Source organism: Convolutriloba macropyga, chromosome 5, assembly GCF_964194025.1.
Source record: "Convolutriloba macropyga chromosome 5, txConMacr16.3, whole genome shotgun sequence".
In the NCBI taxonomy this organism is placed as follows: Eukaryota; Metazoa; Xenacoelomorpha; order Acoela; family Convolutidae; genus Convolutriloba; species Convolutriloba macropyga.
In genome coordinates this window covers 52,939,280-52,966,227 of record NC_134472.1, presented here as the reverse complement: position 1 = coordinate 52,966,227, position 26,948 = coordinate 52,939,280, and the positions used below count along the sequence as shown (strand labels likewise).

At 34.6% G+C, this 26,948-nt stretch overlaps 1 protein-coding gene across 4 annotated transcripts in view; it reads right to left on the bottom strand.

Moving 5' to 3' along the window:
• The window catches only part of LOC142339458 (uncharacterized), a 191,329-nt gene that overhangs the window by 3,201 nt on the left and 161,180 nt on the right, over positions 1-26,948 (bottom strand). For all 4 annotated transcript variants that reach the window (XM_075389495.1, XM_075389496.1, XM_075389497.1 and 1 more), the window contains one exon: positions 1,324-2,038. In XM_075389495.1, the coding sequence (XP_075245610.1) occupies positions 1,324-2,038 (715 nt within the window). The remainder of the gene's footprint in view (positions 1-1,323; positions 2,039-26,948) is intronic.

The following is a 26,948-nucleotide window of genomic DNA, read 5'->3' as shown; positions in this document are numbered from 1 at the left end:
TAGGGGTTTGAATGTAGTATATGGGGGTAGCTATGTGTCTGTAGTTTGGGTAGCGAGGAGAGAGAGAGAAAGGACTGTTACGGGAAGAAGAGTTCTCAAAATGACCATGAGACCAATAATATTGACAGCAGTTCTTAACTTCTATTTACCAAAAACTAAGCTACTGTTAAAGTTTAAAGTTCAAAAACAGAATTATGTCATCTAAAACAGGAGTCAATGTCATCTAAAACAAGTCAATACTCGAAAACATAAGTCGAAGTTCAAGTTCTGGACAACCTTGCTCAGCTAAAAAAAGCACGTAGAATACGAATAATCATCTTCGAGCTGTAAAAAGGCCATAAATTAATATAATTTCAACAAATGTTGTTCGAGCAAAATTAATCCGCTCTGAAAGCAGACAAAAAGGTAAAAGATGCTTTTAAGACTTGATTAATTTCACTTCCATGAGAAACATTACCATCTGCAGTACTTAATGTTTAACTGTTAAAAATTACAGTGCAAAGCGATTCAGTAATGAAGAGAGTGAAGATGAGTAAACGGAATTTAGAATATTTATTGCAGGCTGGCCCAGTATTTATTACTTCCCGGTAATCTGAGCTGCTAGTATTCGTTTTTAAAGTTAAAATTATATACCCGAACTAAAAAGAACTTAAAATTATGTTCACGAAAAGTTAATTAACAATGGAATCTGATCGCTTACACGTTATCATAACAAGTTAAAAAGAAAACTCAAAAAATCATTTTTAACTCTTCTTTCCTCTGATCAACCAAATAATCAAATGTATCTATATTGGCAAATCTGATTTCAGTTTTACAGATTTAAATAAATCGAAACCAATGTACAAAATTAGTTTTTTAAAAATGAACAACCGTTATTATTTCTGTTTTTCAGTCGAATAGGTCACAAAAATAAGCTTATGTTTCTTTCGACTTCAAGAAATTTTTGCATTAAATGAATTTTTTATATTGAAAAAAAAGGTTCAGTACCGCAATAAAACATGCTGTCGAATAACCAAAATTAACCAAGTTTTATTGCTCAGTTTTTGTTTGTCACTGTGTTCGTTTCTTGCCAGAAAAGGTCCAAAAATCGTCAACGTTTTTGAGAAAAGTTCTTTGTCGCTTTCATTTATGAGAAAAGTTTTGCTTTCATTTTAAATGGGCTGGGCTGAATTTTGATCTGCAGCTGCTTAAAAGCGCAGTTGCAAATTCAGCGGCATCTTTTGCTAACCAACAACCACCGCAGTATTTCCGAATGAAACTTCAGGTGCTTAACCTTACTCAGAACCAAAATTATTGAAAAGAAAACTGAAATGAAAAACTAACGCGATAATGATTGAATCTCTTCTTTCGTAAGTGGCACCGATTTGCACCTGTCCAGATCATCTCTCATAAACTTGCGCTTGTTTTTCGGGCGCCTGGGAATCATAGGAGTATTCGGCTGAGTCTCCGTCAAGTTGTTAAACGACCTCTTGATTCGCCAATTCCAACTGGCACCTTTCAGGTCTTTAGGAACCCTAAGAGGTCGAAGTCTTCCGACGTTTGAGACCTCGTTCAGGGATCCTGGAGTTGACTTACTTCGGCCAATTAACTTCTGGAATATATGAATACTTTGAGGCCTCTTCAGTCGTTCTAGTAAAATTTCAATTGACGTCGGAGGTTGTGATGAAGCCAAAAACTCGTCGATCTTCATGTCCAATTCGGGATACAAGCTCGCAAATGATGTAACACGGTTCGCTTGTGACGCAACACGTTGAGACTGTGACGTAACTGCGCTCTCTAATTGGTCAGCTAGTTCGTTCGTGGGAGTCACATCATAAGGATCACCCGGAGGCGAGTTTGATGGCGCAATAATTATGTCTGGAGTTTTCCGTGGCGATGCCGTCGCGGCGTTATCGAGCCTGGGTGGATTTTCCGGAATTTTTGGGTTAATTGTTGAAGGAGGTGAAATGGAATTTGGGCAATCCGCGATAGTGATAAGGCTGGAAATAGCAGATGCAAATTCAGAGAATGCTGTTGTCAGATCCCTGTGGTCTTCCGCCTGTAAACAAGTAAACAAACAAATTGTAAATAAACATATTTTAAGCAAACCCGAAAAGCAACCCACACAATTCAAAATAACCCCCAAAATAGGCCAAAATAATCCCGGGCAAGTATTCCATCTTATCTGACATTTCTCAATCCACCGCGGAATTAAAAATTTGCATCCCAATTTTTGGATGACAACTGACCGGAAAAATAGGCAGTTAGTAATTAGAACCCAAATAAGATATTCCCCCTTGACATCTAACGCGCACCAACTAATCTTGTTTTCCATAAAAGTCCTTCCATAAATGTCCCGAGTACTCTAAAATTTACCTGGTTAGGAAAAAGTTATTATTATTAACTAATATTAGCATAACTTAGAACTCGATGAGGGTATAAAAAGTAACTAAAAACAGAATGTCACCAAATTATACAGTAGATAAAAAGGCTTAAATTGAATGAGACAAATATTTAATGCACATGGATATTGTGGTTGAAAGCTACCGTTAAAACACCAATTGTTATTATTTCTAAAGGTCTATATATATTTCGTCTAACGTGGTTTAACAATCATTACCTTTTTTGCTTACGGCTAATATTATATACTTACTTCCTTCTAGATTTTGCTACTCGAGTGAGAAAGCAGACGAAACAATTTCTCTTCTCACGGTTGAATGACGGAAATTAAACAAGCATAAACTTATGGAGACACAAACAACTCCTTGTGCATATAAAACTCCATTGCTAAATAAAACGCCTCACTAAATCCCAAATTATCAATTCACGTGTTCAAATGTGAAAACACTATAACCACGGGAGAGATAATTTTAAAGCGTGACAAAAGAAATCAATCTTTTCATTTCTTCGAGCAATTTTCACTTGAAAAAGAAAAAAATAAACAAAAATGGGGAAAATATTTGCTCCGATTTTTACACAGGAAATGTTTGTCGTGTTACTGATGATGTGAACGATTAGTTATCATGTATACGGTTGCAGATTTTAAAAACAATCCAGGTTCAAATTTTTCCCGTGAAAGGTAATTTCTGTTTGATGAATTATTAATTGAAAAAAAATCTTACAGTTTTTGGCGCTTTAATCACCAGACACGTGATTTCCTGTAGCTTTGAATAAACATATGAACGATGAAAAGTAAACAAAACGTGATTATTGAAATAAAAAAATTGACGGATGATAACAAGTTTTAAATTCTACTTCTAATTATTAGCCGGCCTTGAATGGTGATAATTATGATTTCGATTTAAATTCTGATTATGATACGCAGCCTCGTTTTATTTAAAAGTACCAAAAAAACCACAAACAATAATAAACAATTTGAGAGATTTCAGAATTTGTCCGAGATCTTTTCTCTTGAATTCAAATGCCATTTTGTCTAATTTTAGATAATACATCTTTGAGGAAAAGCATTTTTCCAACAATTAACAGGCATAGAGCTTAATATAACTGTAATTCAGTACGAATAATATAAGGCGAAGCCTTTCCTAACAAATGACATTTCCCAAATGGGAAAACATAATAAACAAAGGCAAAAAAAACAGACTTTTCTTCACACGCGTGTTGTGTATATTTGAACAATCCATAATGGAAAATGAACGCAAGTGAATTCTGTAGTATTTTAAAAAGAACGAAAAAAATACTACTACATCGCTACTACAAACACTGCTGTTACATACAGTAGCGTGAACAAACGTGCATGGCCATACGTATGACTATCATCGCAAATATAGTAAGATTTTCAGAGCCGCAATAAATTATATTCCAGTGACTATGATGCCTGAAAGAGTGGGACGGGGGAGGGGGGTGCTGGATACAATAGTCTATTATTAATAGCTGTCTCTTTTGAAATAGTCACAATAGAGCACTATTATTGATTTCGGTCACGATAACAAGGCGCAATGGACACAAATTCGACATTTAATTTATCACACATGAAATTCTATACAGTCCCAAACAATAAGTAATGTCTTTCTTTGTCTGCTTCCGATGTCTTTTTTGCTAACAGTAGTTTTTAGATGCATAAGAGGTCACTAAATATGAAATTTTTAAGAAAATCAAAAATTTTACGAGACATTTTAATACTCATTTGCCAACAGATTAGAGTTAAGTAGTGAAAACAGAAAAAAGAAATAGCTAAATTATTATCTTCCGACCCCCCTCTCTTCGTAAGATGCGGAGTTAAATTTGACGAGGATTATTGAAGAATGAGTCACAAAGTATTTCAAGACTGTTTGAACAAAAATGCCCCAATATATTAGCATGCACGAAGTAACTCGATAAGATGCCAGCTTATTCTATCGCCATTAAATTTCGTTTAGATTAGAAAAGCTGTGCATACATTTCATCATCAAACTTGGTAAGAGGTGTGGAATTGTTTTCAACGTCATCCATCGTAAACACGAAAAAAAAATCAACCTGTTACTCTATAGAGGCCGACTAGGCCGAGCAGTTTTGAAGGTTCAATTATTAATATGTTTGCGTACCAGGCATTCCAACTTCCGAGAAAGGTGATGCATGTTTGTCCAAAAATTAGAGGAGTTTTGGCAATGGGAGGGATTGTGTTAAATTACAGGCTGATAGGCACGAGATAACAATAAGAAACTAAACTCAGAAACGGAAATGAGCATCCTTAGCAACCATGCACAGATTATGCATGATTCGATATAATAGAAACAATTTTATATTATGATTAAGCTCAGCGAAGGGTCAGAAATACCCGATGAAATACAAACGAAACAATGGCGAAGGGTTAAAAATAATTGGTGTCGCAAGCGCTTGTCCAAAAGATGATACATCTTGTCTGCAAACAAGAGTTGCAAAGCCATCTTTGCTGCTTGATCGTCTCGATTATCCTGACAAAGCACAATGTGCACTAGAAATTTTGAGATATTGTTTGGGTCCTGCAAAAATGATGTACTTATTGAGATTCAAAACTCATTCAAAAACCGTAGTGAAAGATTTACAGTTGTTTGATGATTTCCAACGTGAGACACTGTAAAGTCTCCATGGTAACCACTTTCGGAAGATACTTTATCGCGAGAGAGCCTCCCTGTTAGTTTGTCAGGCTCAGGTGCACAAAGGTCCACGATTATCTTAGAGTCACTTATATTGGTTGTGTCTCTTCAATTTAGGTATTGTTGTCACAATGTCAGATATTCATCTGCAAGAAAAAAGCTCTAACAAGAGTTAGTTGATGGCACTGCTCAGCTTGAAGCTGCAAATTTCACTCAAACAAAAATCAAGAGGCCCATAAAAACACCTTCCAATATTTGGAAGAAAATTGGACAAGTGAGAGAAAAACCACTTGCCTATTGTCTTAGTCGCTCCAACAAGCCGGGACCTGGCTGATGCTTCTATTAAGCTGTTGGTCATTCAATTACATTCGAACGAATTTCGAATCATTGAAAATAACACCTAGGAATCATGGTATATTATAGTGAACGAAAGTGTCCGTACTCAAAATCTAAAACAAAAAAATATCTTTTGCGATCAAGCAGTGGCTTGTCACGGCAAATGTCATGGTCGAGATTGCCTAACTTCAGCGTTATCATCTGCAAATCTCTCGCCTGTTCCAGAGAAAAAAATCATTCCTGATCGGAGACTGACCAGGTGACTTTTTGTACCTTCAATGAAAGCTGGCCAACCAATTCTCTTCGACGTTACCATTACTTTGTCACTGCAATCATACACAATTTCTGATAGGACACAGAAGTCAAGATACGCAATTTATAATGCTGAGGAGCAGAAGTACAACGCTCAGCACTCGCTGTCCGAGGAAGGCCAATTTTGATCACACCCCTTGCTTTTGAAGTTCTGGTTGGTTTTTCATTTACACTTTAAAAACCCTAAAGCGAATACTAGGACAATCAGATGAGTATGAATTATATTCTGAGGGATTAACGGTCGCTCAGAGTAGAGTGTCTCGTTCATTAACTATAGTTGCTATCAGAGAATCAGCTTCTATGCTTTTCAATGGGTCGATTTGTTGCATATCCTCAGAGTGTATTTATTGACAAGGAAACTGCCTTGTGATGAACCTGTAAGTGTTTTTGCTTCCGCCATTGCAGCTTGATCGGGAACAAATATCGAATTTATCATGCTCTAATAAAGTTATTGATTAGCTATTGATCCGGGTGAATACTGTCTTGCTTGTTTCTGGATTAAACATCTTTTGATTGCTGCAATCTTCAAGATAGAAATAAAACTTCCAGCCGGGTTGTGAATGAAGACATGAGATTTTAAAAAAATTCATGGCACTGATTGAGTTCATATAAAAACTCATGAGGCTTAAGTGATGCAACAATGATTGTCAGTTTTACATAAACTGTCGAAAAAAATATGATAAAACAATATTTGCCAAGAGTCATATATGAACTTTATCATTATAAGATTACTAAGAATCATTCATGCTCTTTTCGTGGTTACTAAAAGTCATGCTAAAAGAGGAATCCAATCTATTCATTTTTCACTTTATTTCTCAGGTTGGTGCAGCTATTTCATCACCAGTAAGTTATTAAGTAACGCTCTCAAAAGGCTATCATAGGTAGAACAAGCATTTTTGTATATTGAATTTTTTTGTTAGATGATAATAAGAATCGGTCTTTATGAAAAACTTTTGGTTATTTCTTTATTTCTGCATAATTCGAACATAGACTATTAGCTTTTAAAATAGCTTTCAACTTCTAATACATTTGATCCCTTTTAGGTGCTATAAAAGTTTTCTGAACTGTCAGACTACCTTATACAGACTATGCCGCCACTGTGGGTAAGATAGTCATCCATAAAGTACCAAAAAAAGAACACTTTATTAACCATAACAGTCATAACAAGTAACAGAGGGTTTAACAATTGTTATAATACTGCCTGGAGTGTGGTTATTATGACAACTAAGACATGTCAATCCTCTTTTGGTCCCAGGAGTACAAAACTGTTTTTCAACTTTCATATGCCTCCTGATTTTATGATCTTTTATATTTCATTCGAGTTTATATATGAATGCAGCATGTTTACTAGGGTTTCATAAAGCAATTTATAACATAGCATGATTACTGAGGATCATAAACTTTGCATGGTAGCTAAGCTCTTTTTATGGTGTTCCACCCAGCGAATTATGATAGACTTAAAATGCAAAACGGACAGCTAATGCGCAGAATTGCTGGTTTGATCAAAAGAACCTTCCAACATTCTATTATAAATAACTTTGAGATGAATATTAACTAGAAAGCTAATTAAGTTCACGTTTTCGAAATTAAGTTGAATGCAAACGCAAATTACGACAATATGCTTAATTAACTTTATTTAAAAAAAGATCATTCAAATTTTTTCTCTTTTTCAATTGACTCGGTTTATTGCCTTTTGCTGAATAAAACTAAAAAGTAGAAGAGTCTCAGAAGAACAAATATCGGATAAAATCTAAAAATTGATGCCACCCAGTAAATCTAAATTTGGTACACCTTGATAAGACATGCATGATCTTGGCATTTCTTGGTAAACTTGAAATATCTTGCCAAGAACTTGAAATACCAACAATTAATGATAAATCTTGACAGATCTTGGGAAAATTTCTCTACAGCTCTTGACAGAATCTGACAAATCTTGATAACACTTTTTATCTTTTTTGATCGCTGCTCGATGTATATCGTCCCCAGTAAAGAAAAATACTCTTCTCTAGAACTAATTGCAATTATTGCTTACACGACATCTACTTTCCTTACCTTTTTAGTTGGTGACAATTTTCAACCACTTCGCTAATTCACCGCCAAGCTCAGATAATAAAGAACCAATTTTGGAAACAATTTTCTATAATTATAATTTACAACCAGGATATACTTCACCGCAGTGAAAGCGAATGGCTGTTAATCGATTTGAAGAATTAGTTGATAAATTTACTTTGTCTCGCTCAACTTATTCTCTTGTTTTTACATTGACAATTCAGAGGGTGGTGGCGAATGAGGCGAAACAAGCTGATTGCCGAATTTACTAAAAATAGGATTTTAATCTCTAAAAATTCGAACAAGAACAATCCGTTTCATTTGTAAAGTCAGCAAGCAGATGTTGAAATTCAAATACGGACTCATACAATATGATTTTGTCCAAAATGACCGTTATAATTCTTCAATTTTGAGAACAGAAGGAGGAGTGAAAAGTTTCTGGTTCTTTTCTGTTAAACTGACCAACTTTGTTCTGTCACGTCACGTGACCGCACATCGGCAAACTTCCTTCAAACACATATTGAACTTCAAAACACTTTTTCACGGAGATTGCCTTTTGAAATAATAAAAGTATATCGCCTGTTCAAAAATTCACGCGCCATTTGTTCATGGTAAAATAGAGATATTTGTTTTCAAATGGTGTGTCCTCAAAAGCAATCCGCATATTGAAAACAAGTGATATAAAAACTAGTCTGATGCAACGATGCGTGTGACGAAATAAATTCAAGCCCGCCAAACTGGTTATCTTCCGACCGACCCTAAAAAGTGGCATCACAAATTTTGCAATGGAGAAAAATTTGGTTGACAATCTTCTCCGAGGTGGTTTAAAATAAATTTTGTTGGCTAAACAAGCTGCATATCGCAGAAAATGTTCACGATAGAAGTTCTAGCAGAACTTCAAATTCTCCCGACTCTGGAGTACAACTTCGACATTCATTTTGTGCTGTTCGTTGCACCGAATCAATCAAATAAATGGACTGCGTAGACGTTGTCTTCATGCTTACTGTTATGTTACCGTTTATTAGCAACGGCAATAAAAGGTCCACTGGTGCAAACTTATGCCATTATGTTAATCAGAATTAAATTCAGCGCAGAAACAATGTCATCCTCCGCACCATTCTCGGTTTCATCTGGCATCAATTTCTCGAAAACAATTGACATACTCATGCATTGTTACGCTTCGGAAATCAATTTTCACAGTTCAACTCAAAGAAACAAATTATTCCCACGCATATCAGAGGGAGCGGAGCTAAACGGTCAGCTGTGTTTTATATAATCTATTTTGATGGACAGATATATTTGAATAGAAAAATAAGAGTGATATCATACGCAAGATCGTCAGAAGTGAGATATTTTAAGGGAAGAATTTTTCCAAATTTAAAATTGTTCAGCAATGTTGGCTATTTTGATTGAAAATATCAGCTCCTCTGTGACTAATTTCGGATATTTCAGCCTTTTCAACAATTAATTTTAGTGAAGTATAACAAACTGTACCGATCGTATTAATCGTCGATATTTCGAGATTTCGAGCTTTCTGAACATCTGTTTTTCTCTTAAAATAACCATTTTTTTTAATTCACAAAGAACGTTTTTTCACAAAAAATGTAAAATTACATTAAGCTATTTTATTTCTTTCATTCAAGTATTCCTGCCAAAATAATGTAGAAGACGACGTCAAAAAATTAATTTAGTGCAGATATGATGTCATCATCCGCATTATTCTTGGTTTCATATGAACGTCGATTTCTCACAAAAAGTGATTTTTGCTCAAGTTTTTACGCTTCGAAAATCAGTTTTACATTTCAACTCAAATAAATTAAAATTTACCACTCACTTTAGTCAGCATGGTTTTTGTGTTTGAGATTATCGACTAAAACTATATCAAATTAATGTTAACAGAAGACAGCAGGGTCTTAATACTGCATTAAAATTCAGAAGTGTCCTCAGTGATCAATAAACATTTATACTTTAAGTTAACAAATGTTTTTTAACATAATTTTTGGAATTAAATTTTTTGATTTGCAGAATTATTTTTCTAGAACTTTCCACTTACTACACATGATACTTCCGGAACAAAATTTTTCCTATCTTCAAATAAGATTCTTGGACGTTAATTTGTCCTTGCAAAAAAGACGACTGAATGCCTTTGGTGGAGAAAAGACGACTGAATACAGACCAAAGAATAATAGAGAACAGCAACCATGAGTTCTTTAATTCAAATATTTAAATTCATAGCAAAATAAGAAAGAAATTATCCTAAAACTTCAGGCCCAATCAAAGGAACATAGCGAAATGCCAAACCAAATGTTATTTAATAAAATAAAAAGTAAGAAAAAAATCGACAAACAACCCTTACCTTTTTTTAAACATCAGCCAAATGCGAAGAGAAACTGATAAAACCGCCAACTTTAAAATTTCATTACAAGAAAATTGACCGATAAGCCCAATTCAATTTAATCAAACGAGCTCTACATCACTATCTCACCACATAAATGCTTAAAGTATACAAGAGGTCGAGCGTGACTAACTCTTTTCAGTTTCTGTTCATAACATTACAACTGAAACAACTGTGGGACTTATATTTGATTTTCAATTATAAAGATAACAAAAGAACAGGTACATGATTGAAATAATGAACTGTAACACTACCCTCGCTCAGTTATAACTAAGTGGAGTTATAACTCATAATCAAATTCCGTAACTAAATTATCAAAATGTTCATGTGCGACACTTGTATAGTAAGTAGTCAGATACAAGTTTGGCAAACTTGTTCGCGTGTTTTGAACTGTATTTCAAAAACAGGTCTGATCAGATTTAATTTGAGAGAAGATTAACTTTTAGCGATTAAGTTTGACCGAACTGAGATTAACTTTTTGATCCAATGAGTCAAAAATCAAACAGTTCAGCCAATATATCTCGAGTGTTTGAAGTGTAAGTCTTACTCTTATTAAAGAGGGAGGGGGATCACACATTTATGTCCCTTAGAACCGAAAATTTTTGCCATTTGGACAGACTTTACCATTAGAAAATCTATCAATTACGAGCTGGCAGTCATTAGAAAACGATAAAAATTATACGAGACAAAAAAGAAACAGAACTTCAAAAGAAAGCAAAAAAAAACTGCAATTAGGCAAAATAAAAAAAGTATTATTTTGCGATGTATCATTGTTCCAAACCTCCACAGTCCATTAGAGGTGATGAAATTCATAACAGTCAGAATTTTTGATCGCCAAATTCGGCCGATCTTTTGCGGATTTTGAACTGATCGTTGAAGATTTTTTTGCTTTCATTTGTCGAAAAACAATTGAGGCCCAAAGTTTTCCAAATTTTCACCGTTTTGCCCTCAGGACTCTCTCTATTTCATTTGTCGAAAAACAATTGAGGCCCAAAGTTTTCCAAATTTTCACCGTTTTGACCTCAGGACTCTCTCTATAAACGTTTAAGTAAATATATATGCTTGACTACTTGACATATCAAAAAGATATAAATTATGAAACCGATAACATTGAACTGTTATTGCTATTTCTGCCAAAAAAGTGTTTCATGAGATCTTAAATGGCACCACAGAAAATATTCCAAAGTTGAAAAAATAAGAAAAGAGTTCATTATTTTCCAGTTTATATTCAAAAACTCTTATTTACTTATCCAGCTAATATTATTTTAAGAAAAAGTAAATTTATACTAGAATCCATTCCATATGCTTTCGATTGTGATAACAATGGTAAATTCAACGTAAACAAAAAATTTTATGGATTTTTTCAACAACAATCACTTTTAATGTATTTTAAAAGTCAGAGTAATTCGCTTCGTTTTAGTATCGCAATGCAAATATTCGCAGTTTTTCGTAGTAATTGAAAGGAACCACAGAACTATTGCTAGTTTTGAACTCAAACGCTTTTGAAGCCAGTATCTTTAGTCAGAAAAAAAATCTCGAAAACTTTAGCCAAAAATTTCTGGTTGCATTAAGTCCTCTTATTTCCACTCGGCGCATGAAAAAATAAAAAGGTGAACACAAAGCTTAAACGTCTATTAATTTAAAGTAGAAAACATATCACGGAAGTTCATTTACCAAACAAGAATACATTCAGCTTGCACATTTACAAATATGTGACATAAATTATCTTTTAAAAAAGCGTTTTGCTCTCTACATAAAATTAACTCGCAGAGTTAGCAATCACTGATTTGAGAACCATAAATGTAACATTTTTTTAAAAGGGCGCTGAAATGGAAGTATGAAATAAAGGATAATGATATTTGAAAGACCAGAAAGAACCAAAGTCTTTTCCAGGTTTCCGAATTTTTTTGGTCACATCTTGTTGGCCAAACGATATGACAGTTAGCAGTTTCATTACTAAAAATTGCATGTTTTTAATGGAAATCATTCAGAGCTTCCAGAGCAATTTTGAAAAAAATTGTCTCTTAATTGGTAACATGGCGCCCATCTAATGGCGCCCACTGGTTAACCGGATTTGATTCGGCAAGAAGAATTGGGCTATACGCTTTGAGACAATCAAGATAAACTGCCTTAAATTTTTTTGTGTAAAAATACTGAAAAGGCTAAAAAATGGTAATCAAATTTTGTGTTAGTTTCGAAGCGTAAAAGCCAATTGACGGCTATTTCAGCAAATGCGAAAAAAGAGCACGTGTTTCAAAAATTGATTTCTGATCATAATTTTTATGCGAAGTATTATTCTTCATGTTTTCAGATAAAGTAAAAGTTATCAAACTTGAAGATTTCAAACTATTACAAATGGGCAAATAGCCGCCAAAAAGCAAGTTTTAATTCAAAATATTTTAAACAATGAAAATATCAAGTCGAATCATCAATATTCTATGTTGGTTCATATTAACATGACGGCTAACATAGAATACGGTGAAAAAAATAAAGTTGTCATATTATTTTATCAATAATAAAAAACAAATAATAAACATAATATCTTCAAAAAAAATGTTTAAAAGCTGTGTGTAAAATCTTTTTTGCGAAAATTTCCGAAATCGCTCGAAAGCAATTTGGAAATCACTTACATTCTTTGAAAGCTTTCGTTATTTTATGATGATAAAAAATAACGTATTAACAAATTAAGAAAAAAAAAGCATTGAGAAAATTGTTGAACAATTTAGATGACTGTGAACAAGCAGTTTTCCAATCAATCATTTTTTGGTCGAAATTCCTTGAAGAATGTAAAATAACAGCAACTAAAAAATTGTCTATACTTAAGGAAACAAGGAACATACAAACCTAAATCTTTATGAAAAAGCACTACCTTTTAAAATAAAACTAAAACAGTTGAAAACTCAACCAAACATATATTTATATGTGATATTCGCTTTAGATATTCAACCTCAAAAGATGCCTGGACAAACACTTGCAATAATACATTCAAAAAACAACGAAAAAAACTTAAAAAAATGTACGTTTGACTACCTTGGATATTTGAAACCTTATTTCTCTGAAACGTTTATCTTGAACCTTTCAATATTATGAACAATTAACATCTATAAGAAAGAAAATCCGGTTTTAACTAATCATCAAAGATTCAAAAAATTTTGATAAAATGTACATAATGTCTGCACTCAGAGATTACAATGTAAAAATTCATGAGATCAAACAAAACTTTTTTGAAATTTACTATAAAAAAAACTATAAAAACATTTGAGAGTATCATTTTGTTGAAATGATCAGAAAAATGGATGCAAAAAATCTTTCTTTCGATCCTCACAAAATATTTTCGGGATCTCATTGCTGGATTAATAAAAGCAGTTTTTCTGCAAAATGTCCCAGGAAATAACGCTTGTTGCTGTGAAACTTTTTTTTGCTAATTTGTTTTCTTCAGAAAGATTTTAAGAAGGTGACAAATATCAAACATGCCAAGAATATGAAAAAGTCAACAAAAAAACCGGAAATATTAAAGAGATATAAAATATCAAAATTCGATCGATATTTCATCAAAATTAGCAGTCTGTTCTGCAAACTTCATAATAACTGTATTCTATTCGGTTTGTTTACTATTTTTGTGTGCTAAAATTCTGGCAAGCAATCGGTTTCAACAGAGTTTGCCAAGACGAATGCATATTTTTGATGTGACAAGATCGAGTTGAATCTTTTCTAGGTCTGAGAGTAGGTCTCTATTGTCAGTAAGAAAAACAGAATCACATAAAGACGGAAAATAATTTCAATATGATCAATTATTAAAAAGTGTTATCTTATGGTATTTGTCTATTCGTAAAAACCTTTTGCAAAATCTTAGTAATGAAGAACAAAAAAAACTAAGGAGTTATAACAGCTAATTTTTAGGCACAAGTTCACTGTTACGAAGTATGCATTCCTGTTTGACGAGATAAACATAGAAATTTCTTGACATATAAGTTTGCAAGCGTCGCGAATTTTTTGTTCTTATCTGACTTTAATCACAAGAATCAAAAATAGCAGCAAAAATGAATCAAAGAAAACGCAGGAACAACGCTTAAAACCGCGAAAACGGCCCAAAAATCATTAAACTTTTATCAAGTCAATAAAAACTGCAGTGAAAATGACGTCACATCAAACCAAGCAGCTCTTCATTTAAGTTAAAAATTGCTAATAAAAAGAAAGCCATAATTGGAGAGAAATTAAAAAAAGCCGTTAAGAAAATGGAGAAAAAACTAATACTGAAAGCCATTAAAGAAAACCATTAATGAAACAATCAATTACTACTTAAACGGAACTAACTGAATCAAGTCTCCTAAATTTCAAATACGAAAAAACGGCATATCAAAACCTGGATTTGTGCAGCTAAAGGTGCAACAAAAATGTGTTTGGCTGAAGTTTATGCGAAAATATTTATCTTCAAAAAACTTAATTGTACAAAAAAAATTTGCAGAAGTTACCAAAATGTTGACTCTGCCAAGCATGTAACATACAAAAGGAAAAAGAAACATTACGACCAGCCCCACAACTGAACCACTCTTTAATCAACATCTATGTACTACGATTGGACTACTACATTCTTGAAAACTGGTTTGCAAGTTTACGAGTATTGAAAACCGCCCTCCTTAACTAAGTGACTACCTTGACAACAGTTTTTGGTTTTTTCCGTAATTGTTGGCTTTTTGTTTTCTCAACAAATCATGTTTCAGTCTAAACAGTAAGAAACATAGTCAGCGCAGCGCTCTAATATGGCATTCTTAAATTTCAAAGATCAACAGAAAAATTTGAACGCCACATTACAGCGCTGACCGGGTCTGTTACTGTTTAGACTGAAACATGGTTTGTTGAGAGAAGAAAGAAAACGACAACTACGGAAAAAACCAAATATTAAATAATTTTCAATAACAAAAGATACAATTAGCTGAAAATATTAAACACTTTTTCAGCGCATTTAGCTTCCTTGAAACCTCACAGAGACTTGCCAATTAGAAGACTACATAATAGGACAGCATAAGACATCACTAAAACACAAACATGACAGAGTTTTTAATTTTGTCGCTCTGTTTACTGCTCCAGCTTGATTTAAAACTCTGCTCATTTTTGATTTCTCATTGACATCAATATTTGAAGAAATATAAAAAGAACTTTAAAAAAGAACAACACCTGGCGTAATTCAAACCCGTTGGATTTTAATCAACCACGATATAATGAACACCTGGCTGTCGCTTCGCAGTGATTATAGACACCTAAATAATCCAAAAACTAACAAAAAAGATCGAAATTTACGCTAAAAGCAAAAAAAAATGCTTCAAAGCTATTTAAATGAGCAGTAACGGTCAAAACTGCTTCCAAATAATTTATTAGAGAATTTATCTTCCCTATATATCTTTAAATTTTATGAAGATAGCCTTAGCAGGTTTCAGGTCAGTGATAGTGAGAATTACTAACAGTTTAGGGATAAATTAACTGATTTGGTGCTGTATTTTTATGTAAAAAAAGGGTTCAAGAACCACAAATGCCCAACTTTTGCAAAAATATGGCATCAAAAGATTCGCCAGCCCATCGTAATAGTTAATCGCATCAAAAAAGTGTTACTGTCATTGAGAACGCTTTAATTTTTTTCAAAAGAGAACAAATTTTGCGCAACAAATTTTGAAAAAGCGAACAAAAAAAGAAAATTGGCCAATCTTTACGAAAACTTTAAACCCCGATAACTCCTCGAAAAAATAAAACTAAAAACTTCAATTATGTATTCTACACTAGAAGGGATTTCTAATGATGCAACAATTTTCTATGATAAATATATCGATCGGACAAAATTGACTGAACAAAAAAACAGTTGAGCATATAGTTCCCACTAAGTGGGGGTGAGGGCCGCGACAAAAAACAGGCTAGTGCAGGGGTGAGCAGAATATTCGTCTGATCGGTTAACTTGAAACAATTTTGGCACAACATAAACAACTTCATTTGGCCTATATTTTGCTTTTCTAACATTCGTTTTCAGGTTTTTAAAATATATATGATATTCAAATGTTCTCAAGAGCAGAGATATGAGTAAGTGATAATCAGCACTTAATCTTTCATGTAAAAAACTTACCAATTAGTTTTACACATCTGCTTAATTAACATTTTGTTAAAAATTAATTAGGGAGAACAGCGAGAAGTGTGAGAATATATACTCGAATAAAAATATGCATAGTTAAGTGATGTTTCGGATATAAGAAATAAGGTTATAGTTCAGAGAGCTCCGTAACAAATAGTCGCCCATTTGATTGATCGTAATTTTGCTATAATTATTTCAGCTTAAGTGAGCTAAAGTAAAAATTTTACCACAACTCAGCGGAGAAATTTTTCATCTATCGTTTTCGTGTGTAAAAAATTCTGCTTTCATATGCACGTGTTTGCCTTCAATACTTTCAATTGATGGCAACCAATGTCAGCCAACTGATGGTTAGCGAACATTGCATAACAACTAAGATACAATCGCATGTATTCGATTATAACATTCTTGATGCACATGACTCCAGCACTTTAACAAAATTCGCCGACATTTTTTACCTGTTCCATAACGCTGAAGTATCTAACATGACCGACTAAAGTCGGGCGAATTGCTCTCAAACAACCGGCGAGCGGTTGGCTTCATCAGTAGCTAGGCACGGTTTGGTGAGGCTAGCTTTAGCTTAATTGAAGGGGCGTAAGTGAGCGCAGCGGGGGGGGGGGTGCACCGGAAGCTGATCGGGTGGCAACAGTGGGGGGGGGGGGGTTAAGTCTCCAAAACATATTCTGTGAATCGCATACTTGAAGACTAGTGAGCTGAAAGGCTTTAAGAGCACTTAATGCCCGCTGGGCGCTACCTGTTTATCCCGTAATTGAGGACAAAAAGTCAAATGCGTCAGACAAAAAATTGGTCAAGCGAAAAATCGCATAAAAAAGACCGACAAGACTAATATAATTGCTACAAACTTCGTTTGAGAGCAATTAATAAAATAAGATACCGCAGAACTACAATATGCGATATTAAAAAAAGCAAATCACTGCGAATAATGCATTTATCAGTATATCTAAAATCAAGCAATTCGTTCCAATTCAAAGGAAATTTCAAATAACTTTCACATTTTAAGTTCTCAAAATTTTTCCCAATACTAACTTTTGTTTCGAGCGTGCAATAAATGAACAATTATAACAGTTAAGAGGATGAGGCAACAATAAACGCGACTAGAGCAAAAGATAATCCCAGCAGAACCAAAATTCAGTAACCCAAGTTCAAAAAAGGACTCTGTAATTAAGAATCGAGTCTAAGTCTAAGATCATAAAAAGAGTATAGATTCCGATTAGGAAGAACAAGTAATATCAAAAGTAATTTAAAATGTTTACAACCGACGGTGCTATCACATGAATTTTACGACTATGGGCAATTCTCGACTTCAAACCCTAAATTTGGTCAACTTTTACGACCCTGATACCAAAATATTCAATCTTTTCTGTTTTCCTTCACCACTATTAAGCAAAACACAGACAAGCAACAACCCGAGGGCTACTTCTACACAAAATTACCCCAGATTGTGTAAATAGATATCTAATAAGAGAAGCCGAAAACAGCCGAAACTAAGTTTCAAAACACTCTAATTGTATATTACTCATAACTGAAGTTTATGTGATACGAAATCATAAATGTCTCGCATTTTTTCCAATGGGTCAATAAAAAATAATTAAAAATTAATACCTTTACTTTATATTAGCAAATTTCAGCTTTTTATTGTTAATAAAAATGCGGCAAAAAGCTGTTCATATTATGTTTCGGCTAATTTTTTTTAATATATCAGACAAATCTTTGACACAATTTCCAACATTAAACAAAAGTCTAAAATTTAGCTTGATATTTAGTCTTTTCACAGTCGTTTATGCTGACGTATTTGAACACTTGCTGATCAAAGTCTGTTTCCGATTCTGTTTTACATAATTCGACTGTTTGATTGATCTCTAATGAGAATGAATACCGAAATATTCAATCTTGTCATGCTTTTCAATAATTTCGGCTGCTTAATGAGTTTTTTGCTATAGGTCTTCAAATTTGACTTAATGATTTTATGATTTTTCTACTTTTTGGAAACTCGGCTTCGGTTGCTCCGTAATGAAAATAAATGTTATGTCTGAAAGCCATAAGTCTGAGCTTATTTCCTGATTTTGACAATGAGCGGAGGAGTAATTCCAACTGACTTCCTTTCCTCGCATTCACACCTGGGATCCCAAGCTATTTATCAATCAAGCCAATCAAAACAAAACCCATTCACACAAACTGCCAACATGTTTATTTTAAGGTATAACGTTCAATACGTGGTGTTTCGTTGTAGGCTCCTGTTAGTTTGAGAAACACTTTAAAACAGGGTGGATTTTGTTGACAAACAAGAAGCAAATCAACATGATTACAAGTCCCATTGACGCCATGTGCCGTGGGGAATGTCTTTATCAAGGTCAAGTTATATGTAAAAGTTTGGTACGAGCGGTCGTGGAACAACTCAGAATGTCCAATTTCAAACGCCAAGTAAAAATTAATCATCAGCTCCCATACACGCGGAAAGAGAAAATGTAAAATAGGTCATATATATTAACTCGAAAAAAAATGATATATACTGCTCTTTTCACACACTCACGTTTCATTTCTTATAACTCCGAGTCTTTTACTTAATTTAACACGTATTTTCCATTATTTTAGGGTGACAAATTATCCACAAAAAATATTTTATAATTGAAAAAAGAGTATCTGATAAGTTTTTAAGCGTCAAAAAATGGGAACCCAAATTCCAAAAAAATCTTAACACCTAAAAATATGTTCTGTTCTCTAGGGATTTTCATCGAAAACTAAAGATGTTAAAAATTGTAAATCAAACGACTGTTCAAATAGCGTTTAAACCTTCAAAAATAAAAGTAAGTTAGTATTGCATTAAATAAAGAAAAAAAAACAAATAGTCTCAGCGAAAGGCTTCTAATTAATTTTTTTAATGTTCTTGTCTCGTCTTTAAAAAATCTCAAATTTTACTTACAGCTCCTCTGAATTGGAATAAATTCAATTAAAAAAATAAACTTTAGTTTTCATAGTGCGTGTGATATAGTATACATGGGGACATGGATACTGTAGTGCAAAATCTCTTAATTTTACCTAATCTTTGATTTAGTTCATTTTCATCATTTTAGTTTTAATGTGTTCAAATCCTGTTTGAAGATCAAATCTTCCTCATTCATGCTTGTTAAACTTGTTTATCTAATTTTGTGAAATAATTGTCTGTTCATACTCTCTAGTCATTCTGTTTGCCGCAACTTTCCAATTTTAGTTATGATCAAATTGCTGATCACAATTTGATAGTTTTATTCAATTCATTCTCCTCGAATCTGTATTCAAGTTTAGTTGTCTCTTTTCAATCCGAATTTCGTTCCGCGAATCACTCAATTTCACAACACCAGAATAAGCCTAATTTCGCTAAGCGAAATACTAGTTTATAAGTAAACGCTGAATTGGCGACGCTAATGTCACTCTAAAGTGAAACTCAGACAGACGGATATTCAACGCACAAATTTAATAGTAAAATCGCTCCGCGAAATCACTAATAATCTTGTAACAACAAGTATCTTAATTTCGCTCCGCAAATCAATTCAACTACAGTAAACGATTTCTGTACGACATGGCGCAGCCAGCTCGCGAATCCCGAAAAACCCCGCTTTCAATAGAGCCCATTTGGGAACGGCCTACATCAGATCCTCCAATACGTTGGGAGAAGTGGCGCATTCAAGTAAAACTGGCAACTCTTGCAAGAGAGAATATAACGCTGGACACTCTCTTACAACCAAAGCCAACACATGTACGACTACCGGTCGAGCCGAAATATAAATTGGCCATCGAAGATGCAACAGTGGATACGGAACGAGATCGACAAATCACGAAGAATCAATTGAAGCTTCAATGAGAGTTGAAATGCCAAAAAATAACGGAGGCAGGCTTTTTGTGTGGCGAACGACCATGGTCTCTATGCGACCAAAAGTGTGTTTCGCTCCTTTATCCCAGTATTGGAACGGAAGGAAGACGTCTTCTACAACAAAAATTTCCCCGTGATAACGTCTACGATCTCACTACCCTCAAACTTTGGGAGATGATGGAAAAAGCTTTCATACGACTCAGAAACATCACTTTTGGTCACTACGTGTTCTTCTCAAGGAAACAGAAAAAGGGTGAAGCTGTAGAACAATTTTACAGCATTTTGAAAGAATTAGCGGAAAATTGTAATTTCGAAATTCGAGAAGAGGTGATAATCAGGGACATCTTCATCACGAATATGTTGGATGACGATATTCAACGTGAAATCCTTCGTGAAAAAGTAGACCCAGAAAGAGCTCTCAGTATAGCTGTCAATGTGGAGATGGGTCATCAAAATCAACAACAGATCTCATCAAACAACAACAACAATAACAGCGCAACTGGCAGTGCAATCAATGCTATACAATATTTTAATAGATTTTGTGGCTCGAATACACAAGGAAATCAATCAAGCAGAACTTCACTCAATCGAGCAGCGATTGGCCAGTGTAGAGGTTGTGGTCAAACTTGGGCTCCAACACATCGTCAGGTTTGCTCTGCTCTGGTTAGTAAATGCAATCATTGTGGTCTACTCAACCATTTCGCAAAGTTATGTCGGAAAAAATTAATTAATACACAAAGTTCTCGTCAAGATAATCGCATCAATAATGTAGAAAATTCTGAAACTGCAGAGCAAAAAACACAATCGGAGAATCAAAATGTTAATTATGTAAACTATTTCGAACAATTTAATTCTGATTACGACTTTTCAGACGATAATTAAGTTGCGATGGTGGAAAGCCTTAATACACCACCAATTGCACTGCAAAACATGGCGATAACAATTGGAAATACGGAGTGCCATTTGCTCCTCGATTCTGGAAATGGCTGTACTATCATAAATATGTCTCTTGCCAAGGAAATAATGTTAAATTGCACGCACGCACAATGGTCGGAGAGAAAACCACTCGAACTCAAATCTTTTTCTAACGATACAGTTGAAACACTCGGAATATTAAAAGCGCCAGTTCATTGTAATAATTGGAAAATTCAAAAAGCAAAAATCACGGTAGTTGCAGACGATTTTAGACCCATTCTCGGACGTGATCTCTTGGATCAAATGGAAATAACTATTTCACAAAAGCCTTGCCCGAACATCGAGATAAACAACGTTGAAAATCCTTGTGCAATAAAAAAATTTTTAGCAAAAGAATTTCCGGAATTAATTTCGCGAATTGGAAAATCGAAACATCATACTGTCAACTCAAATTTTCATAAAAATTATCGTTTTACCCACCAAAAAGGGAGAAAAGTACCGATCCATCTTCAACCAAAAGTAAAGATTGAGCTCGCAAAATTTTTAAATGAAGGACATATAGAAAAATTAACAAATTGTTCTGACCAGTTTTTCATATCTCCAATAGTTACAACAGTTAAAAACGACCAATCAATCACAATCGCCTTAGACTCCAAAATCTTGAACAAAGCTATTCACAAAAAAATGTACAAGGTGCCGAATATCGATTCTCTAATTCAAACAATTTCACAAACACTGTCAACCGCACCGCAAAAAAAACGGCTTATTTTACGACACTAGATTTGCAGTACGCGTATAGCCAATTAAATTTTCACAGCGATACGGCCCGCCACTGTAACTTTAATCTTGTAAGCGGAGATATGACCGGCACTTATCGCTTCAAAACGGGATTTTAAGGACTAACGGATATGCCTGCCGAATTTTAAAAAGCAATCGATTGTACACTCGCCGGCCTAACAATACATTCTGTTTTTTAGACGATAAACTGATAGTAAGTAGAGGCAGAATTGAACATCATCTCGATCTCGTACGCAAATACCTAATAAAATTAGATCAAGAAAATCTTCGAATCAATCTCGTAAATTGCCATTTTACAAAAGAAAAAATTGAATGGCTCGGGCATAGCATCACTCAAACAGGCATAACCCCATTATCCAATAAAACTGATGCAATCGAAAAATTATCATCACACTCAAATCTCAAAAAATTACGATCCTTCATGTGATCACACACATCATCTGGGAAAATTTATTCCTAATCTATTGCAATTGTGTTATGCACTTAGACCTGTTCTTAAGAAAAACACTGATGCAAAAACCAATGAAACTGATGCAATCGAAAAATTATCATCACCCTCAAATCTCAAAAAATTACGATCCTTCATGTGATCACACACATCATCTGGGAAAATTTATTCCTAATCTATTGCAATTGTGTTATGCACTTAGACCTGTTCTTAAGAAAAACACTGATGCAAAAACCAATGAAACTGATGCAATCGAAAAATTATCATCACCCTCAAATCTCAAAAAATTACGATCCTTCATGTGATCACACACATCATCTGGGAAAATTTATTCCTAATCTATTGCAATTGTGTTATGCGCTTAGACCTCTTCTTAAGAAAAACACAAAATTTGTTTGGACAGATGAACATGAAGAACAATTCAAACTGATAAAAGCGAAGATTGACGAAACAACGGGAAAAAAGCATTTTAACCCCGATCTAGAAACACGTATAAAACGCGATGCCTCTCGTAAAGGTTTGGGTTGTGTATTAGAGCAACGAACTCGAAACGGTTGGCACACCGTAGCTTTTGCGTCACGATTTTTAATTCAGTAGAAGATCGTCATAGCATTAATGAGCTAGAGTTTTTGGGTGTTGTATGGTCTACCAAACAATTCAAATTTTACCGTTATTGTAAGCCATTCACAGTGATAACCGATCACAGAGCTTTGCAATCAATAATGAGAGAAAAAAGCTAACAAATTTTATAACAGTCGTTTAACACGTTGGGTCGTTAGACTATTACCTCTTGATTTTACAATACATCATCTTCCCGGATCAAAATGGGACTAGTTGACTATATCTCACGCGAGTCACAGCAAAAAGCTGTTAATGTTTCTGCTTAAGATGAGCAATTCATAGTTGCTAAATTGGACGCAATTAAAAGCAGCGCGAAACGCTTTTTATTAAATGAAGAAAATTACATTGATTTTGCGGCGCGCAATCAACTTACAAAACAAGCCTCAAATACTCCGCATTCCAGTAACAAATTATGCAGTGAATTTGCACCGCGAAATCCAGAACATTCTGCGATTACGGAAAATGACAATACAATTTGCAAATTAACAACAAATAACTTAAATTCTAATACCCAAATCGGAAGCAAACATTCCACACTCACTTTTTGCCTTATATCAATCCACAAATCAGTCGAATAGAAATCTCAATAATTTCCAACGACTTGCCAGCCCATTCCAAAACCTGTTAATGATGTCAAACTCAGACGAAGAAATCCTCATGCAATTGAAACATTCCACACCATCCAAAGTACAGTTTGCCGATGAAGCAGGCCCATCCATAGCTCTCCCAATGTCAGCAACACCATCTACCCCAAACACGGACACAACAACAGTTAATTCGCCGTCCCCAGATGACTTGTATACGGACGCCTTCAACTTTGCTTTGTCAAAGATATTTTCAAGTACTTTGATGGCGAGCCTCACATCAAAGGACGCGATCCTCAAGGAGATCAAGGACTGTGTACTTACGGAAAATGAAGATAGGTGCCGACAAATAAGCCCTTACATCCATAGATTTTGGAAGGACCTCCATGTCAAAAATGGATGTGTGTGCATAGACGATCGCATCGCCATTCCCAACTCAATTAAAGAAGCTTATGTGGAAGCGATACATGCGACACATCCAGAGAGTTAGGGGATGACGGACATGGCAACACATGCATGGTGGCCGTACATTCATCGTGACATCATCACAAAAACGGCAAAATGTAACCCTTGCGTCAAAATTGGTAAAAAAAATTTAAAGTCTATTATTCCTGCTAGCAAATGGGCACCATTAAAATTGTGCAAAGTACCAAATGAAGAAATTCAAATTGATTTTGGTGGACCAATCTATAATGAAAAGAATCAAGAAGTCTATTTTCTTGCATGAATAGATCGATTTTCTAAATTTCCAACAGCGGAAGTATTTGATAGAGCAAATGCAGATGATATTTTGAAAATCCTTCAAGAATATGTTTTGCTACACGTAATACCTCGTTCGATTAGAATAGATCAAGCGCGGTGCCAAACTGGTCAACAAATTAAAGCATTTTGTAATCAAAATAATATACAATTAATTGAAGCCCCAATACACGACCACAGAGCAATTGGACTAGTTGAAAGGCTAATTCAAACAATCAAGAGTCACTTAGCTTATATTAAAACAGCGACGCAAAATCACCTTAATTTGAAAGCATCAATAAACTCTATTATTTATCAACTACTTATCTGTCACCAAAAGACTATTAATATTTCACCGTTTGAAGCACATTTTGGTAGAAAAGCGAATACTCCACTAAGTAATATTTTAACCGAACCTGATCCAATTAGCCTCACATATAAACCAATTTTACCAAAATATTTAGACATGGAGACAGTTCGTTGGGAAGAGTTGATCTCGGAGGACCATTGGGACACGGAAGCGAGGAGTGACATCAAGCTAGAAGCAAACAGAGACCGACTAAGCAGAGATGCGGTTAAACGAAGCAATGCAGATCCTGATAAGGAATCAAGAGTAATCCCGCATCCAGATGTTGGTCTGGCAGTACCCAGATCTGAGGCCTCGTTAACTGTAAAATTAGCGAAGAAAAAACCTAAAAGTAAAAGATCCAAGAAAAGTCTGGACGATCTTTACGAGGTTTTGGCACCTAGATCATTGGTAATTAAAACAGATGTCTTCAAGCCCATAACAAAGGAACCGGGGAACGTGAAGTCACCATTAGAAACTCTGATTTAGCTAAACTTGGAACCCAGGCAGAGAGACAAACAGATTTACAATTTATGCCAACAGAAGACCAAAAACACCATCAGGAAAGATCACAGAGGATCTAGTAAACCAGCACGCAAGAGAGGCAAGACGGAAGTTAGAGGGCAATAAAAAGATGAAACACAAGAAAACCGCCGATGACAAGAACGCAGTCTCTTCAATCCATTCCAATGTGACAAGAGCGTTGCCAGTACGAATGCCAGTAAAACCAAAGAAAACCCTGGTACCCGCACCGCCACAGCCACCAACAGAGAGTCTAATCGATTTAGCACCGCCATTTGTATTACCACAAACGTCTATAGTAGTTGCGGAGCCACCAACCCGACGAAAGCAAAAAACAGCAACTAAAGCTACTGAAGCATTACAACCGACTCATAAAAGAAAACGCTCCTCCCCGTCAATAACCGCATCTGATGAATCATTGGTGTCCACACAAACATGTCCGCCAACCGCGTCATCAACTTCGGCACCTTCACGTCAAAAACGAAGACAATTGATTAAGCAACAACAAATACAAAACAAATCGATTGTATCTACGATCCAAAAAACAGCCACCAATAATCAAAATGTAGAATCCGATTTTACACTAGGCCCCTGTTCGCCGGTACAATCATTTCGAATTCAATACTACGTTTCTCCAAATTATGGAGGAACCGAAACATCAATGACAGTTGCTGAGGCGGAACGCATCTACGAAAGCGACTCTGACTAAACTCTTTACAAACATTATCGTATTATTAATAGTAACCAGTACATATTGTATTAATTTCCTGAAAAACTACTTCGTTGTTTATTTTGTCGAGAGGGAAATGTGATATAGTATACATTGAGCCATGGATATTGTAGTGCAAAATCTCTTAATTTTTCCTAATCTTTGATTTAGTTCATTTTCATCATTTTAGTTTTAATTTGTTCAAATCCTGTTTGAAGATCAAGTCTTCCTCATTCATGCTTGATAAACTTGTTTTTCTAATTTTGTGAAATAATTGTCTGTTCATACTGTCTAGTCATTCTGTTTGCCGCAACTTTCCAATTTTAGTTATGATCAAATTGCTGATCACAATTTGATAGTTTTATTCAATTCATTCTCCTCGAATCTGTATTCAAGTTTAGTTGTCTCTTTTCAATCCGAATTTCGTTCCGCGAATCACTCAATTTCACAACACCAGAATAAGCCTAATTTCGCTAAGCGAAATACTAGTTTATAAGTTAACGCTGAATTGGCGACGCTAATGTCGCTCTAAAGTGAAACTCAGACAGACAGATATTCAACGCACAAATTTAATAGTAAAATCGCTCCGCGAAATCACTAATAATCTTGTAACAACAAGTATCTTAATTTCGCTCCACAAATCAATGCAACTACAGTAAACGATTTCTGTACGACAGTGCGAGAACAATTGCTGTGTTAAGATACGCTTAAGTGTTAAAATGTTCCTCTCTTTAAATCTCATAAAACAGCAGAGAAATCATGAACTGATGAACAAATAATTATTGAGAGCGACAAAGAAACAATTGTGATTCTGATGTTCGATAATACCTGACATCTTCTTCAGCATTTTATTGAATTTTACAGCATTATATTCAAATAACGCGGAATATCGCGTGCTTATCATATGAGCAGTTTTGTCTCATAGCAAAATTCAAGTTTCGCGCCCATTACATTATTTTTTTAAAAAAAATGTGTGGTTTGGTCAATACAAGTGAAGAAGTTTTCCAATTTTAAAAATTTTCCTTTTACTTAAAGAAACATACTAGTTAGTTTAGTTCAACATGCTAGTTCAACTAACGTCGGGCGAATTGCAGTCAAAAGACTAGCTAGCGGTTGGCTTTGCGATTAGCTAGCTTTTCCTTAT